The sequence below is a fragment of the Gavialis gangeticus genome, unplaced genomic scaffold (assembly GCF_001723915.1).
Source record: "Gavialis gangeticus isolate Ggan-Ray unplaced genomic scaffold, GavGan_comp1, whole genome shotgun sequence".
NCBI lineage: Eukaryota > Metazoa > Chordata > Crocodylia > Gavialidae > Gavialis > Gavialis gangeticus.
The window spans coordinates 6556636-6571414 of NW_017729013.1; the positions used below are offsets into that span (position 1 = coordinate 6556636).

The window sequence follows — 14779 nt, forward strand, 5'->3', positions numbered from 1 at the left end:
AAGGGATGGGGCCTTGGGTGGGGGGGGGGTGTTGTGAATGTGTGTGTGGATAGACGTGGCCCCTCTGCCACATGCGCCCTCCCATAGCATACAGCTCTTACCACCACCAGTGGCAGCAGCAGCAGGTGGCAGGCCCTTAGGGCACTCCTGGCCCATTGCAGGCAGAGCCCCTTGGTGGCACATGGCTCTGGCTGAATCCCAGGGACTGCACATTGTAACATGGAGCCTGCCTGGCCTGGCCCACTGGCACATGCTTTTGCTCCAGACTGGGCTGGTTCCATGCCAGTGTGGGGCTCCCAGCACTGCAGGTAGGAACCACTTGCCATCAGGCCAGGCAGGCCAGCTCCACAGCCATACACAGTGGCATGGAGCCCACCCAGCCTGATGGTGCATGGACCGGGAGCCATGGGCGTTGCACGCCGCTGGGCTAGGTGGGCTCTGTTCCCCTATGTGCAGCTCCCTGCTGGAGTGCTGAAAGCCCCACCTGGATTCATGGAGCTGGTCCAGCCCTGCTCACTGGCGCATGGCTCCTGCCTGCAGAGCCAGGAGCCCCGCACGCTAACATGGAAGCAGTCTGGTGTGGTTTGAAGGCGCACGCCAGTGGGCCAGACCAGGCAGGCTTCATGCTGCCATGTGCAGCACCCAGGATTCAGCCAGAGCTGCACGCTGCCAGAGGGCTCTGCCTGCGACTGCCACCAGCGGGGCCTGTACACCATGGCGGGGGCGGTATGCTATGGTGGGAGGGGCCCATCCCCCACCCACAAACCCCACACCCACCTCCCCACTCACCAGCTGTCCAGTTGCTCAGTGCCTCCATGTAGAGCTCCAGGTGGAGTGCTGGGAGTCCCACAGGTGGAAGGACAGAGCCTGCCCAGTCCAATGGCACATGACCTCTGCAAGCCTGCTTTCAGAAGGGCAGCCATGGGCTAGTAGTAATTGGGGGGTTTTTGGGGAGGGGGTTGTTTGTTTTTTGAGTGGCCCCATGGGCTGGTTAGAATGACCTGTTGAGCCAAATTTTCCCTGCCCCTGACCCTAGAAGGTCTGATCAGAATTAGGTTCCCTTTGTGCAAAGCATTGTATAAACACACAGCAGAGAACCGACCTTTCTTTAACAATCTTAGCATCGAACTGAGCAAAGCAAACGGGGTCGGGGGAAACATAGGCATAGGGAGCAGCTCGCCCAGGGTCATTCAGCAGAGCCATGGTAAAGTGAAGACCAGAACCGAAGGCCCCGTGATCCCAAGTCTGACGTTTAATACACCAAGCCGTATTGCCGTTTTGCATGGCCTAAGTCCTACGTTGCAACCACCTGTGTTGTTACTGTTCTACACCCCCAGGATTTTCCATGAAGTCAGTCAGTCCTATCCCTTTTTACCAGCCCTCAGACCTTTTGTCTCGCTCCTTTCATCGAGTTGTCTAGATGAGCAGCCTTCCAGTATGAAACAGCTAAACTTACTTTCTTCCTCAGCCCTGAGTTAAGCAGCTTGGACTAACCTTCTCCTTTGTATAAAGAATGAATTGGTGGGAGTGATGTGCAGTAAATTCTGCTGGATACTAACTCCAGCCCAAGTTTGCGCTGAAACCAGATCTGGGGTGGTTTAATTTTAGAAGCTGCCCTCTTTCGCTCCCTGTCTGGATTCTTCTCTCTCCTGTCTTTGTATATGGTTGCTGTGACAAGGGAGATGATATAGGAGGAAGCCATTATGTAATTATGTTAACTGCAAGCATTATTTAGCATGGGGGAAGGGGAAGAGAGGAATGTTTTAGTTCTGTCCTTGCAGTTTGCTTCCTTTTTATAGAAGAAGATTGCAGGATCTGTGTAATAAGTTAATAACTCTGAATTAAGCTCATCATGAAGTCTTTGAACAACAGTTATTGAAATTGACATTCTGTTCAAATTTTAGTCTCTCAAAACTTGGCATGTGGCACCCTTTTATGCTCCATTAGTTAACACCTCAGGAGGCCGAGGCACAGGGGATGACATTTGAAGTGTAGGATCTGATGGGTGTGTTTGGACAGGTAAGTGTTGGCACTGGCTTTATGACTCAGATACCTTGTTCCAGGCGGGCACGAACCCCCAGACTGAGCATGACCTCTCCGTTCGATAATAGGCAAAAACATTTGATATGCCGTAATAGCAGATAAGAATAATGCAAGCAATTCTATATCTACCAGTCCCAGTGTTCAGAGTCAAAGTGTGTCTGGCCAGTACATGAGCTGCACTCTGAGGTTCTCCCTTGAATGTAAGATGTCAGCAGGCTGGAGGTCAGAGGCTGAGGCCCACTCCCCAGAAGTGGGGTGGATGAGATGAGCTGGTGGTATGCCCTCTGTCCATGGTGGCCTTGGGTTTCCCTCTTGGGGACCCTTTGCTGCTCTGAAATCCTTCATTTTGTATATTCTTTTTTCCTTTTCTGATGACTCTTCATCTCCGGGCATCTTTGATTGGTCTACCTGTCCATATTCTGTCCTGTCAGCCTATTCCTTTGTTTCACAAACGCGTCACATGCACACATCCTAATCTGGGCTTTACTGGTTTCCTAATTTGGTTCATCTACCAAAACCAGAAATCCCAAGGGATTAGCCAACGTGGCAGAGTCCCTTAGCTCATGTTATGGAACGCACTGGTACATGTCTCCAATTTCCCAGCCTGTGTGTCTGCTTGCTGCTTGCCTGCGTCAGACACAGTGGGCTTTGAAGGAAACTTTTGCCACAAACAGGCTTTTAGAAATCAGCTAACCCTTGCCGTTGCCCAGGACTGTTATTCAAATACAATATCTACTTTACCTACAAGCCAATTCCTAAAAGCGAACCTCTAAATACCATTTTCTAACCATCAATAACAACATGCCTCAAACCTTCAAAACAATATTGGATGGGTTGAATTTCCTGGAGGGACTGTCAGGGACTGGGACATGGGTAGCTGATAAAACATGACTTGAAGGCTTGGGGGGATGGGTGGGTCTGAGATGGAAGCCAAACCTGAAGAACAAGCCTAGATCATGAGCCATATCTGAAATGAAGCGGGGGACTTGTGGGGGAGAGTCAAGGTAAGGCCTGGCAGACAGGGCTAGGGCAGGAAATGGAGGCAAATCTTAGTCACAATAGCCAGCTGTCTGCTCCGGCCCTTACATGGCTGAGTTTAAAGAATGGGCAGAGCTGCATAGGGGGCTGGATTTTGTGTAGGGTGTGATCTAGCCCTGTCGCATGGGGTTGTGCTTATCATTCTGCAGATGTGCTGATTTTGGGCCCTTGCTCGTCACAGGAACAAAGATCAGAGCACATCTCTATCTGAAACAGAAGGCAACGCATCTTGTCCCTTTCTGAATGAGGACCGGGGACACCTTGATTCCAGTTTTAGCACAGAATCAGATCCTGTTGAGATACCAGTGCACTCCCATGTGTTTGACGTCAGTGGGAGAAGAAAGCCCTGCAGTTTTGAGTTCATGTTCTGTGCTTGCTGGGGTTGCAGTCGATTTGTTGCACTTGACAGTCAGTAACCAGCCTTCAAGGTGAAGGAGGAGAGATTGTGGAGAATTACACACAGCCTTTTAGCTATAGGCTGTGCCATGCAATCACAGGGTGGGGAGTGGGATTCTTCTTGAACATCCGAGTGCTCTTACCATGCATTGCAGCTATGTAAACTGTAAAGGAGACATGACTATCTGTGGCAATTCATCTTGCAGACTGACTCATAATTTGTACCTGTTCATGTAGCCCTCTAGGTATTCTGTCCTTTGGAAGGTGGGGGTTGAATGGATTGTTTTAGCAGATCCTAGGAACAGACCCTAGGATGTTTTAAGATATAAACGCTTAAACTAGTGTCATGGATAATTCTGCACACAGACTGGCCTCCCGAGAGTCCGTGGTTCTTTGGTCTGAATTCCCTTCAGGGTCAGACCCAGATGTGCAGACGCAGGTGTTTCCCCAGGCACAAACAGCAGCGGCACATTGTGCCGCTGCTACTTGTCCCTGGGGAACAACTCTTACCTAGGGTCCTGAGGGCCTCCCGGGGGCTCCAGTGTTGGCAATCCAGCAGCAGAGAACCTGGCTGACATCTGGAGTGTGGCTGTGGCCGGCCAGGCTCCGGTTTCGGGTAGTGCACGCTGCTGCCACATGTGCCACCCTGCTTTTTTTTCCACTGTGGGTTTTTTTGACACTGAGATCTCCCTACATGTGCAGCACCACATACCACACGTGCATGCTCATTTCAACACTGCTGGTTTGGGTCAGCAGCATCTGTTACTTTAAACCAAACATGGGCTGCTCCTTTGTTAGAGTTTCTTGCTCAAGGTTTTCCTGTCCTCTCCCTTGGACCTGTAGGGTCCATGTCTAATTGAAGTCTAGGCTGCCAATTCAAACCCAGCTGGTAGTATCTAAGAGTTATCGCTTGCTGGCCGTTTGGTGGTGATTAGCCAGCTTGCCAATGGACAGGGGAAGGTGAAAGAGAGAGATGATGTCTCACTTGTAGCTGATAAAAATATTAAATCGGAACAGTTTTAGATTGTGCTACTTTGTACTTTGCTAGTCTGTCTACCCAAGAATCTAAGGGAAGTATACAAAAGATATATTTTTATCCTTATTTTGTACATGAGCACACTGAGGCATAGGGTGCTAAAATGGTGCGTCTAGCAGAGCTGGGATTGGAATCCAGGTATCCTGACTGGTAGTCTGTACCTTTAAAACCCTCTGTCTGGGTTTGCATAGTCTATGTTCCCAAGAAGGTTTGTCAGTCCAAGTTCCCAAGAAGGCGTGAATATTTTATTTTTATTCATCCTAATTATTTTCCTTTTCTGCTCACCAACTAAGCGTGCAGTATTAGAAATCTACACTGTTTTATCAGCAAGCTTTAGCATCCCATGCTGCTACCCGCTCCTGGCAGCACTTTCATGGCCTGCAGAAAATACGTATGTTTAAATACAGATGTAAAGACCCGCTTGTCTCATTGTACTTGTTCCTTCCCAAATACACCTGCATCAAATGTCTCTCATAATACACTTAGTGCAAGTATTTTTACGAGTCGTTTGCTTTCCAAACTACATTCGTAGTGCCTCAATTTATGACATGAAATTCCATTTTCTTTGATTTAAGGTTCAAAAGACAAAACCTAAACCTGAGAGTCCATCATGTTCTTAATAGTGTTTATACATGTCTCACCTGCTCGCTTGCATGCTCTCTCTGTCTCTGCGCTATTGTATTTTTGCTCTAAAGGGTTAAACACAGAGATATGTATTGGAGGGAAGGCTTGGTCAGAGGCCAGCTGAGTTTCCTTCTTTGTTTGACGTTGGAGTTAATATGCACCCACCGGCCTTATAAGGTAAACAGTGCAGCAAGTTTATATAGAAGATTTGTGCGGCTGGCCGGGTTCCAGGAGCTTTCACAGAAGGGGCCATTTAGCTAAGGTAGGTAGGTTTAGTGTTTTGTTGGGTGGTTTTTTTTTTTTTTTTTAAGTCACCTATCCTGTTTATGGATTAACTTACAGCTATTTCCTCTTCACTGTTTACATCCACTGCAAACATGTCTCTTTCTCCAGTCTGGAAATACACTCTACAATGCCGAAAACCTGGAAATACCTTTCCAAGCCCCAACCAAAATCTCCCCCTCCACCTTGACTCAATGCCATTGTATTAGTCACTGAACACAAGCTGGGTACAAGCAAGATGTGTAATGTAATGCTTGGTTGCCGTGGGTTACAGAACACCATTTTTTAAATAGGCTTAGGGAAAATAAAGGCCCTGAAACAAATTTTAAAACATTAAGAAAATTTGAGAAAATTGTCCAGGAGCACATCTGCGAGCGGCCAGCGGGGGGGATTATGCTTAGGGCTGACCAACGTGAGTTCATTAGGGGCAGGTTCTGTCAGACCAACCTGGTGGCCTTCTACGACCAGGTCACAAAAGCCTTGGATGCAGGTGTCGCGGTGAACGTAGTCTTTCTGGGCTTTCGGAAGGCCTTCGACACTGTCTCTCACCCCGTTCTCATTTAAAAAATTAGGCAACTGTAACATCGATGCCTGCACAGTCAGATGGGTCACAAATTGGCTGGAGGGCCGCACCCAGAGAGTGGAGGTGGATGGGTTGTTTTCGACCTGGAGGGATGTGGGCAGTGGGGTCCCCCTGGGCTCGGTCGTCGGGCCCGCGCTGTTCAACATCTTCACCAGCGATTTGGACAAGGGGTGAAAAGCACCTTGTTCAAGTTCACAGATGGTGCTAAGCTGTGGGGAGAGGTGGGCACGTTAGAAGAGAGGGATGGGCTACAACTAGACCTGGACACGTTACAGGGGTGGGCGGATGAGAACAGGATGGGTTTCAGCACTGACAAGTGCAAGGTGCTGCACCTGGGGAGGAAGAACCGGCACCATACCTACAGGCTGGGGAACTCCTTTCTCGTCAGCACAGAGGCAGAAAAGGATCTTGGAGTCGTCATTGATGCCAAGATGAACATGGGCCGGCAGTGTGGGGACACGGTCAGGAAGGCCAACCGTACCTTGTCATGCATCCACAGATGCATCTCGAGCAGGTCCAAGGGGGTGATCCTCCCCCTCTATGTGGCACTGGTCAGGCCGCAGTTGGAGTACTGCATCCAGTTCTGGGAGCCGCACTTCAAGAGGCAACGTGGACAACATGGAGAGGGTCCAGAGGAGGGCCACTTGCATGATCGGGGCAGCAGGGCAGGCCCTACAGGGAGAGGCTACGGGACCTGAACCTGTTCAGCCTCCACAAAAGAAGGCTGAGAGGGGATCTGGTGGCTGCCTATAAACTTGCCAAGGGAGACCAGCAGGCAATGGGAGAGTCCCTGTTCCCCTGAGCACTACTGGGAGTAACAAGGAACAACGGCCATAAGTTGACTGAGAGTAGATTCAGGCTAGACTTGAGGAAGTGTTACTTCACTGTCAGGGGCCTAGGAGCTGGAACCAACTTCCAAGGGAAGTGATGCTTGCCCCTACCCTGGGGGTCTTCAGAAGGAGGCTAAACAGCCACCACCTGGGGTCATTTGACCCCAACATCTTTTCCTGCCCATGGCAGGGGGTCAGACTAGATGATCTGCTTAGGTCTCTTCTGACCCTACCAACTATGAAGCTATAAGAGCTTCTACCAACAGGCCTGAAATGGTGTTTATGGCGCCAATCTCCAGACTTGTAGCAAGTGCATCCAATATGAACATTTCCAGCCCCTAATCCAGTTTCAGTACATGGGCCTCCAATCTTCAGAAATGGTTAGTGATTTTTGCTGCCATCTTTTTGCTGCAGCTCAGTTTGATATGCCTTTAAAAGGTGCCTGTGCTTTGGGAACCGGTGAGCATCCACCTTCTGCAAACGAGCCTCGAATGTGACTCAAATGGGAAACCAAAATATTGAGGCATAAAAAGTCTAGCTGTTAGGGTTTTTTCCCCTTAAGTTGTAGCCATACAAGCATACATTTTTTTTTTTTCCCTAGGTTTCTGTGCTGCTGCTTAAAAAAATCTGTCTTGGCATTTTTTATGGCTCCTCACCATCATAGTACCAAAACATGTACTACCTAGAGGCAACGGCCACTTACATTGCAAGAGTATATTGCAGTGCTTTCTACTCTGTCATGTACATCTCTGAGCAGTTTGGGCACTTGTAGGAGACACTGATCTTTCACTGTCATTGGGCATACTTGCAGTAATCACTGGCATACTAGCTTTTAAATTTCTGGGTAAGAGTGCAAGCTGCTTTCTGAACTGAGGGAAGGGCCAAGCTGTTTTGCTGAGGAGCAGGGGCTGCTGGCTGGCAGGTCTCTCAAATCTCTCGAGAGGTGTTGAGATGCCGGAGTGATGGGTTCAGCAGAGGAGCTGGAAGTATGATAGACTGCTCCTGAGTGGAGTCTTGGTAACGTGCTCTAGCACTCAAATATTTCAAATAGGACTGATGTGCATTTTTAACAGTGGGGGCAATGAACCACTCAAACAACCACAGCTAATGGTTAATTCATCATTATTTGGAGCCTCCAAGTGAGACTGGATGCCTTTCCAAGAGACGGACTCTTGTTTAGCTCCAAGTCCATTGGGTTTGATGGTGTCAGCTTTGGGAAGATGATCTTAATAGTTCTCGCTGACTTGGAGAGTCTGTCCCGCAGATTTTTAGGCTATTCACGTCAGTATGATGGAGCCTAAAGCAGAGTGTGACAATATGAATGCATACACTTGTTCAGGTAACTGCTTGCCTGCCACTCTAGGTTAGATGGAGACTGAAATCTGGAAAAAAGATGAAGGAAACTCCGTAGTATCTTTTATGTCTAAAAAGCAGCACAAGAAACATTCATGAAACTGGGCTCCTTTTTTCTTTTTTGCTTTTGAAGTAACGAAGCACCAAAGATTAAAGGGATGAATCCCCAGTGGAACAAATGGTCATCACAAGCGTACAAGTCCTTTACCAGAGTCATCTCATTAGTTGCAAGCAATAATGAGCGAAATGCAACAAAGCATCAGATTTCTGTCGGCATTCTTGTACTGTGGGGATAGTATGCAGTGGAGATTGGAGTAAGGCTTGATTTCCCGGAGTAAACTAGGAGAGAGAGTCCAAGGAGTGGCATCACATGCTTTGTGGCTATTAGGTGGAGCAGGGAGCATGGGTGCATATGCCTCCTCTTTGTGTTGTAAGGAGTCTTCAGAAATCCAGCGTAGTTATTGACTATCTTAAAGGTTTAGAATTGACTTCCATGCCTGGTTTGTTGCTCCAAATAAGAAACTCGTATACTGTGTACCAAAGCTGAAAATGCTTCTGTCATGCCGCAGTGGTGGCTTTTAGTATTTAGCATGTCAGTACTGATGTTGTATCCAGCACTGGGTTGTCCCCTTCATATTGAAGTACTCACTGTAGAGTCCTTACCACTGCATTATTCAGGCACCTCAAAACATTAAGGAAAATGTTAAGCAGCTCATGCTTACAACATCATTGTGAGGTAGGGGGCTGTTTATTATCGTCCATGTCATTGGTAGGAAAACCTGAGGTCCAGGCAGATAAAGTGATTTGCCAGAAATCACAAAAGAGAACAGTGGCAGTCAGGGACTTAAACCTGGGTTCCCCAGGCTAGTGCTGTAACACCTCTTCTTGGTAGCCAGTAATGAAAGTCAGATCATTTGGGTACCAGCTAAGTGCTTTTGCCATAAGTCCATATTTCCTTTGCATACATACAGGATCCTTGCCTCAAGGATCTTATAGTCTGAACATCTAAGAACCCACTGAGTGGCCAGGATGATTGTGAATAAGTTTTGTTTTTGGCTAATACAGATGGCATTGCATTAGCCTGGTCTAGTTGGAAGGTTTCCTGGGTTTTCTTGAGCGATCATACAACACGTAAGGGTGGTTGGAAGCATGCTGGAGCTCCCAGGGAGCACATTGCTCAAGTCTCGGCTTGGCTTGGGAGAAACAGGGCTGAATCCTGCCTGTCTTACCCATTCCAGTTTTCCCACAGAAGTTGCTGAAGCTCCTGTGTGACGAAAGAAATCATGATATAGCTCCAGCCTTGCATTGTGGCTTGAATACATTCTGGGAAAGCATGCGCTGGATGCACGTCTCTGCCCCCGTATGCGTGCAGTACAGCTTTGGAGCTGTAGTTAAGCCTCCACCTTCTAGCATGCCAGCGAGCAGAATGTTAAACCTGCATCATTATTTATTCCTCTCATGAGCTGCTGAAAGGCTTTGCAAGATGCTTTTTACAGTTCACTTGCATATTGACATGACTTTCTCCTCTGCTTCCCCATCCTCAGGGAGTTCTGGAACATAAACCAGGCTTAGCCAGCACTGACAGGCAGTCTATACAGAGCAGGATCCGAGAGGAAGCAGCCTGGGATTAGTGAGGAAGAATGACGGGCACACGCACTTAGTTTATAAACTCCTGCCACTAGGCTTTGTGCTTTATTTCCTGCAGCTTGAAGAACTCTAGTTTCTGCAGGGGCAAGTAACACTTAAGCGACCAAACTAAGAATCCTACAAGACAGGACGCAGCTCTTGGCTGCTGTTTCTGAGCAGGGTTGAACTGTTTGGGCATAAAGGGAAATGGCTGGGAAACGCATGCGAGTGCCATAGGGTGCTGAACAGGGGAGACAGGAAAGATGGTTTGCATTAAGGTGTAACGTCACCAGGATGAGGGGAGAGGAGCACACGGTTTCCTGTGATGAGAAAATGTGCTATGGCAGTGATGGAAGGGGTTTGCACACATGATAATCGCATGTTTTTCATCAGTTGCTTGCTATAAGATGCTGGAAAGCAGGCTGAGCCCAGGTCATGATGCCAACCCACCGTCCCTTTGGGTGAATGAGGGCTGACAGCTGAGCTGCGCATATAATAGCCATAACCTTCCCTTTCTGGCATAATTATCTCATGTCAGCTGCTTAGAAGCAAATATATCTGGGAGGAAAACGGGATTGTTGAGGAACTGAAGGTTGCTTAGGCGTAAGGGTCCTGCCTTAGAAAAGCGAGGAACCACAGGGGTGAAGCAAAATGAGTTGGGAGTTGCAGAGTTGCTCTCAACACAGTGCTGCTCTGCATCTCAAATGACAGCACCACACTTAAATGTGGCTAGCACCATTCAGTGCTCTGAGGAAATCTGCTTGTGAGGTTTGCTCCATCGTGCTTTCACCACTGACCATGCGGGTCTCTTAATCTGAACGTGTAAAAATGTGTAGTTGGGAGAATTTCCCTCCCATACCAAAGACCGGCCCTACTTCTCTTTTGCTGCTAATGCTTTCAGTCTTAGCCATCTGGCTAAGGCAAGTTTGTTCTTTTGAGCCTCTGGTTTCTCATCTATTCCCATTGATCCAAGTTAGCACCTTAAGAGAATTTGCCCCGGAGAGCAAGTAGATGGATTCATGACGAGGAGCCAAAGAGGTGTAAACACAGACCCTCCCCATAGGAAGTCACTTAGCCATTGCCGTCCTTTGGCACACTGGGGCTAGAAAGTGAGTAGTGGCAACAAGAGATACTCTAAGGTTTCGTAGTCCAAGCTTGCTCTAACTTACCCATGACGGGCACCAGGGTCGCCAGTTAAATTGAGCCGGTGCATCAGCAGGAAATAAAACTTATGACTTCACACTCAAAAGAGCCACAAGTCTTGTGTAAACTGATGGAGTGAGCCAGCAGAAAACTGACAGAGCCAGTGAGGTCTATTCCTCAAGAGAGAGTGTTTCTAGCAAGAAATTCAGACGTGATAAAATTGAAGGAAAATGTGCCAGTTTGGAGCACAAAATCCATTCCTTTCACCTGTGGCTCCCCTGAGCCATCCACTCCTTGGCCTCTGAAGCAGTGTTACATACCTTTTTTTCTGCAGGGCAGCAAGAGCTTGGCACAACTCGAATCCGGAGTGAGTTTTTAGGGCCAGCAGCACTGTTGTTACCGACAAACTGCCTACTTTTAACGAGAAACAAATGAACTGTGACAGGCATGGAAAGCCCGCTGTGCCACTTGCAAAACTCCCATTGAAATAAGTAGGTTTTTCTGCCTTGAGAGAACTATAGGTGGCCCCAATTTTTTCAGCGTGAACTACCTCTGCTTCCAGCTTTGAAGAGATTCAGATCCAGGTCAGAACTTTTGGCTTAGGCCTATTCCTAAACAAAAAAGCCGATTTGAAATGCAGCCTTAACTTATGTAGTCACATGTGCTGGGGGGGACGGGGAGGTGCTAAGGAGAGGGTAATATTTTGCACTTGGAGCCGTCAGTGTCTTTTGAGCGACGTGATGGCTCCAGCACCATCCTTCATTTCCCATTTTGGCTCATGGAGCTATATTCCTTTTGTCAAACATCCCTTTGCTTTATTTTCTAAGTGGATAAGTTGTTAAAATTAACATAAGTAAACACTAGAAACGCATGAAAAAATGAGGTGGACTGGGGTGGGTGGGAGCACCTTAAATTTGGAAGCATGTGTGATTGCAATGCATAGTTATGTCTCTTAAAGGTGGTAGACGCCCACTGGCAAAGACAACCTGCGAAGCATGCGAGAGGACAGTTGTCAAGGTAACTTGCATTGTGTGACTACGTAGAGATACCACCGTAAACAGACTTACAAAGCTAATGGAAGGTGACAGTGCCTCTAACAGGCATGTTACTGCTGGTGGGTGTTAGCGACGGTCGTGTGTATCATGGGCACTGTTCTCCAGAGGCAGAGCCCTCCACACGTGTTTGCAGTATGTTTTGGCCATTGGAAACATTTGTTTCATTCATCAGCATGAATTTGCTGCTGGTGAAAGGTGCTGGGTGGGTTGCCCTGGAACTTGAAGCGGGGGGGCTGTATTTTGTCCACCCCTGGGCTACAGTGTGTAGGGTCGTGACAGGTGTTAAGTCCCTAGGTATCTTGCACTGTATTAAGAAGTGCGGTTATCTTGGTTGCTTTATAATGCAGGCTGCGGGCTTGATACATGCTTGGAAATGCTATCTAGTTTCACTGTCGCTCAGGTGCCTGTATTCTCTGATGAAATGAAGTTTTGTAACTTTTTGCTAAAGCATTTCTCAGTAATTTCATCACATTGTCTGGGCCTCCCACAACAGGGTTGCATTTTAAGAGCTATGTTTGCCCACCCCTTTTCTGCGGTGGTATACTTCCATCCTCGTCCCACCTGTTACTGTCCCACACAGTGCTACTCGGCATATCCTAGCCACCCTATCCAGGCCCTGTGGGGTCAGTCCAGAGTCCATTTAAATCTACTGGCATCTTTCTGTTCATCTTAATAGGCTTGGATGAAACCCGCAGCGAATAACATGTCTAAGTTTGGAGCCCTTTTGCACAGCCTGTGGAGTTGTAGTGGTTTATTTAACAGAGTGCAGAAGAAAACGGTTGCTTGTTCATTCTCAGTTCTCCTGCACTTACAGTAATTGTGTTAAAAAGCTAATTATTTTGTGGCCCTGCCTAGGATGTCACTTCCTACACATGTACACCATCACCCATACTTTACATGGCCTTGCACTGCTAGGAAATGTCTGTCCTTGAGTGGAGGCTGTGGGTAGTTGTAGCCCACTTAACCCCCCAGTAGATGTCTGTAACGTGGTGGGCTGAGCATATGGTTGGGAAAGAGATCACAGGTCCTGGTCCCACCTCTGCACAACGCGCTGTATGGCCATCAGCACTGAAGTTTTCTCTCAGGTGTATATAGTTGTTAAAAGGTGCTTAGCCATTTTCACTGTGTTTCAAGAAGTCTGGATGCCCACAGTTGTGCAGATTGCTTCAGACTTGACTATTTCAAGTGCCGTCCACTGAGCACTTGCTTGTGCTTCCTGAAGAATTGGCTGGTCCTGTGCAATGCCTCCTTGCTTCCACATGCCATGTTGCCTTAAGATAGCTAAAAACACACTGCTGCTATTATCCATTTTGCAACAGCATTTGCAGCCTCCTGGTATGATGGGGGCTTCCACTCTCCGAGGAACTACCTACGTGCAGTAAGAGCAGGAACCTTTGTGGATCTGAGCCAAAGTCCGTGAAAGCAAGAACTGTCATTTACCATAAGTTTGCACTGTAACTTGCCTGACTGCTGTGGTCTGATCGTCCTCTAGATGTTACTACGGTATAATTGTTAAGAATAAATAGAGCAATATGAAAAATGAGACTCAAACTGCCTCAGCTTAATTAATATCTGCCTCTGTCCTTGGTGGAGGATTTTCCCCCCATCTGAGCTCTTGGTGGTTGTTAGCAGCAGGCAGTGGTGTTCCCCACCAGTGCCAAAATCATTGGACCCGTTGCCGTTAAGTTGCTCTTTCTGTTGGCTTTAATACACATCCTAAATAATCAAGGGGCTGCGCGCATCAGCAAATCATCTCGCGTGATTGTGTAGGGAGGAACAGGTGTCACCAGTCTTGAAGCCATTGCCTGCATCTCAAAAGCACCAGCAGGAGCAGGCAGGGAGAGTGGAGGACACGGAAAGGCGAGGGATTTTTGCTGTTGCTACAGCGAGGAGGCAGAAGTTGGAAGGAGCCTGAAAGACAAATGTTACTAAAAATAAAACGTGTGGGCCTCGTACAACTCCCTGGTGTTTCATTAACTGAGCTGTCACATTCGCGCAGCGCGCTGCTGAGCCGCAATCCCTGTTAATTAGTGGCGCAGGCTGATGGCCGAGAGCTCGCTGGAAAAGGGCAGCATGGGGGGCTCATTACCACAGCTGTTTTCTGTGATGGCTTTTGCCCCTTCTGTGATGGCTGCTTCATGCAGCTTGCTTGGGGCTGTGTGTTTTCCGAAGCGGCTTGGAGAAGTTGTGCGCCAGACCAGAAACCATAGCCCTCTCCTCCCCCACTCCAAGAAAAATATAGACAGCTCCTTAGAAACTGGCTCTGCTTCTCCCCTCAGATGGAAAAAAGCTAGAAGAGGTGAATATAAAAAAGCAGGGGGTGGCTGGAAGAATTTAGGAGCTGCCAGACGCTGAGTAGGTGCAGTTCGGCACCTTTAAGGAAAATGTTGACCGTGCACAGTGCTAGGAGGTTACTGGCCAGAGGCGGGTATTGTCCCTCTGTGCTCGGCAGAGCTGGCTAGGCAATAACGTGAAACCCAACAGCTGGTTGCGGGCTAGGACTCTGGCACCTAAGGTTCCTAATTTTGTGTTTCTCATTCTTGCAGATGTTTGTTGTTGAGAAGATACTGAACTGTTTTTTAGACTGGATTCAGCAGCACTGGAGCCAGTGCACAGGGCCAGTCCAGTGTGGTGTTGCATGTGCTACACTCCCTAGGCCAGTCTCTTGTGCCTCAGGCAGTGTGCATCAGTCCCACTGCACAGCCTGTACTGCTGGCAGTGCATGGGCTAGACACATGCTGCAAGCATTGCCTGGGACTCAGGGAGCTGG

At 48.1% G+C, this 14779-nt stretch overlaps 1 protein-coding gene across 3 annotated transcripts in view; it reads left to right on the forward strand.

The window, feature by feature from the left end:
• The window catches only part of ATP2A3 (ATPase sarcoplasmic/endoplasmic reticulum Ca2+ transporting 3), a 124699-nt gene that overhangs the window by 62455 nt on the left and 47465 nt on the right, over nt 1–14779 (forward strand). For all 3 annotated transcript variants that reach the window (XM_019511428.1, XM_019511426.1, XM_019511427.1), the window contains one exon: nt 14556–14574. In XM_019511428.1, coding sequence (XP_019366973.1) covers nt 14556–14574 — 19 coding nt within the window. The remainder of the gene's footprint in view (nt 1–14555; nt 14575–14779) is intronic.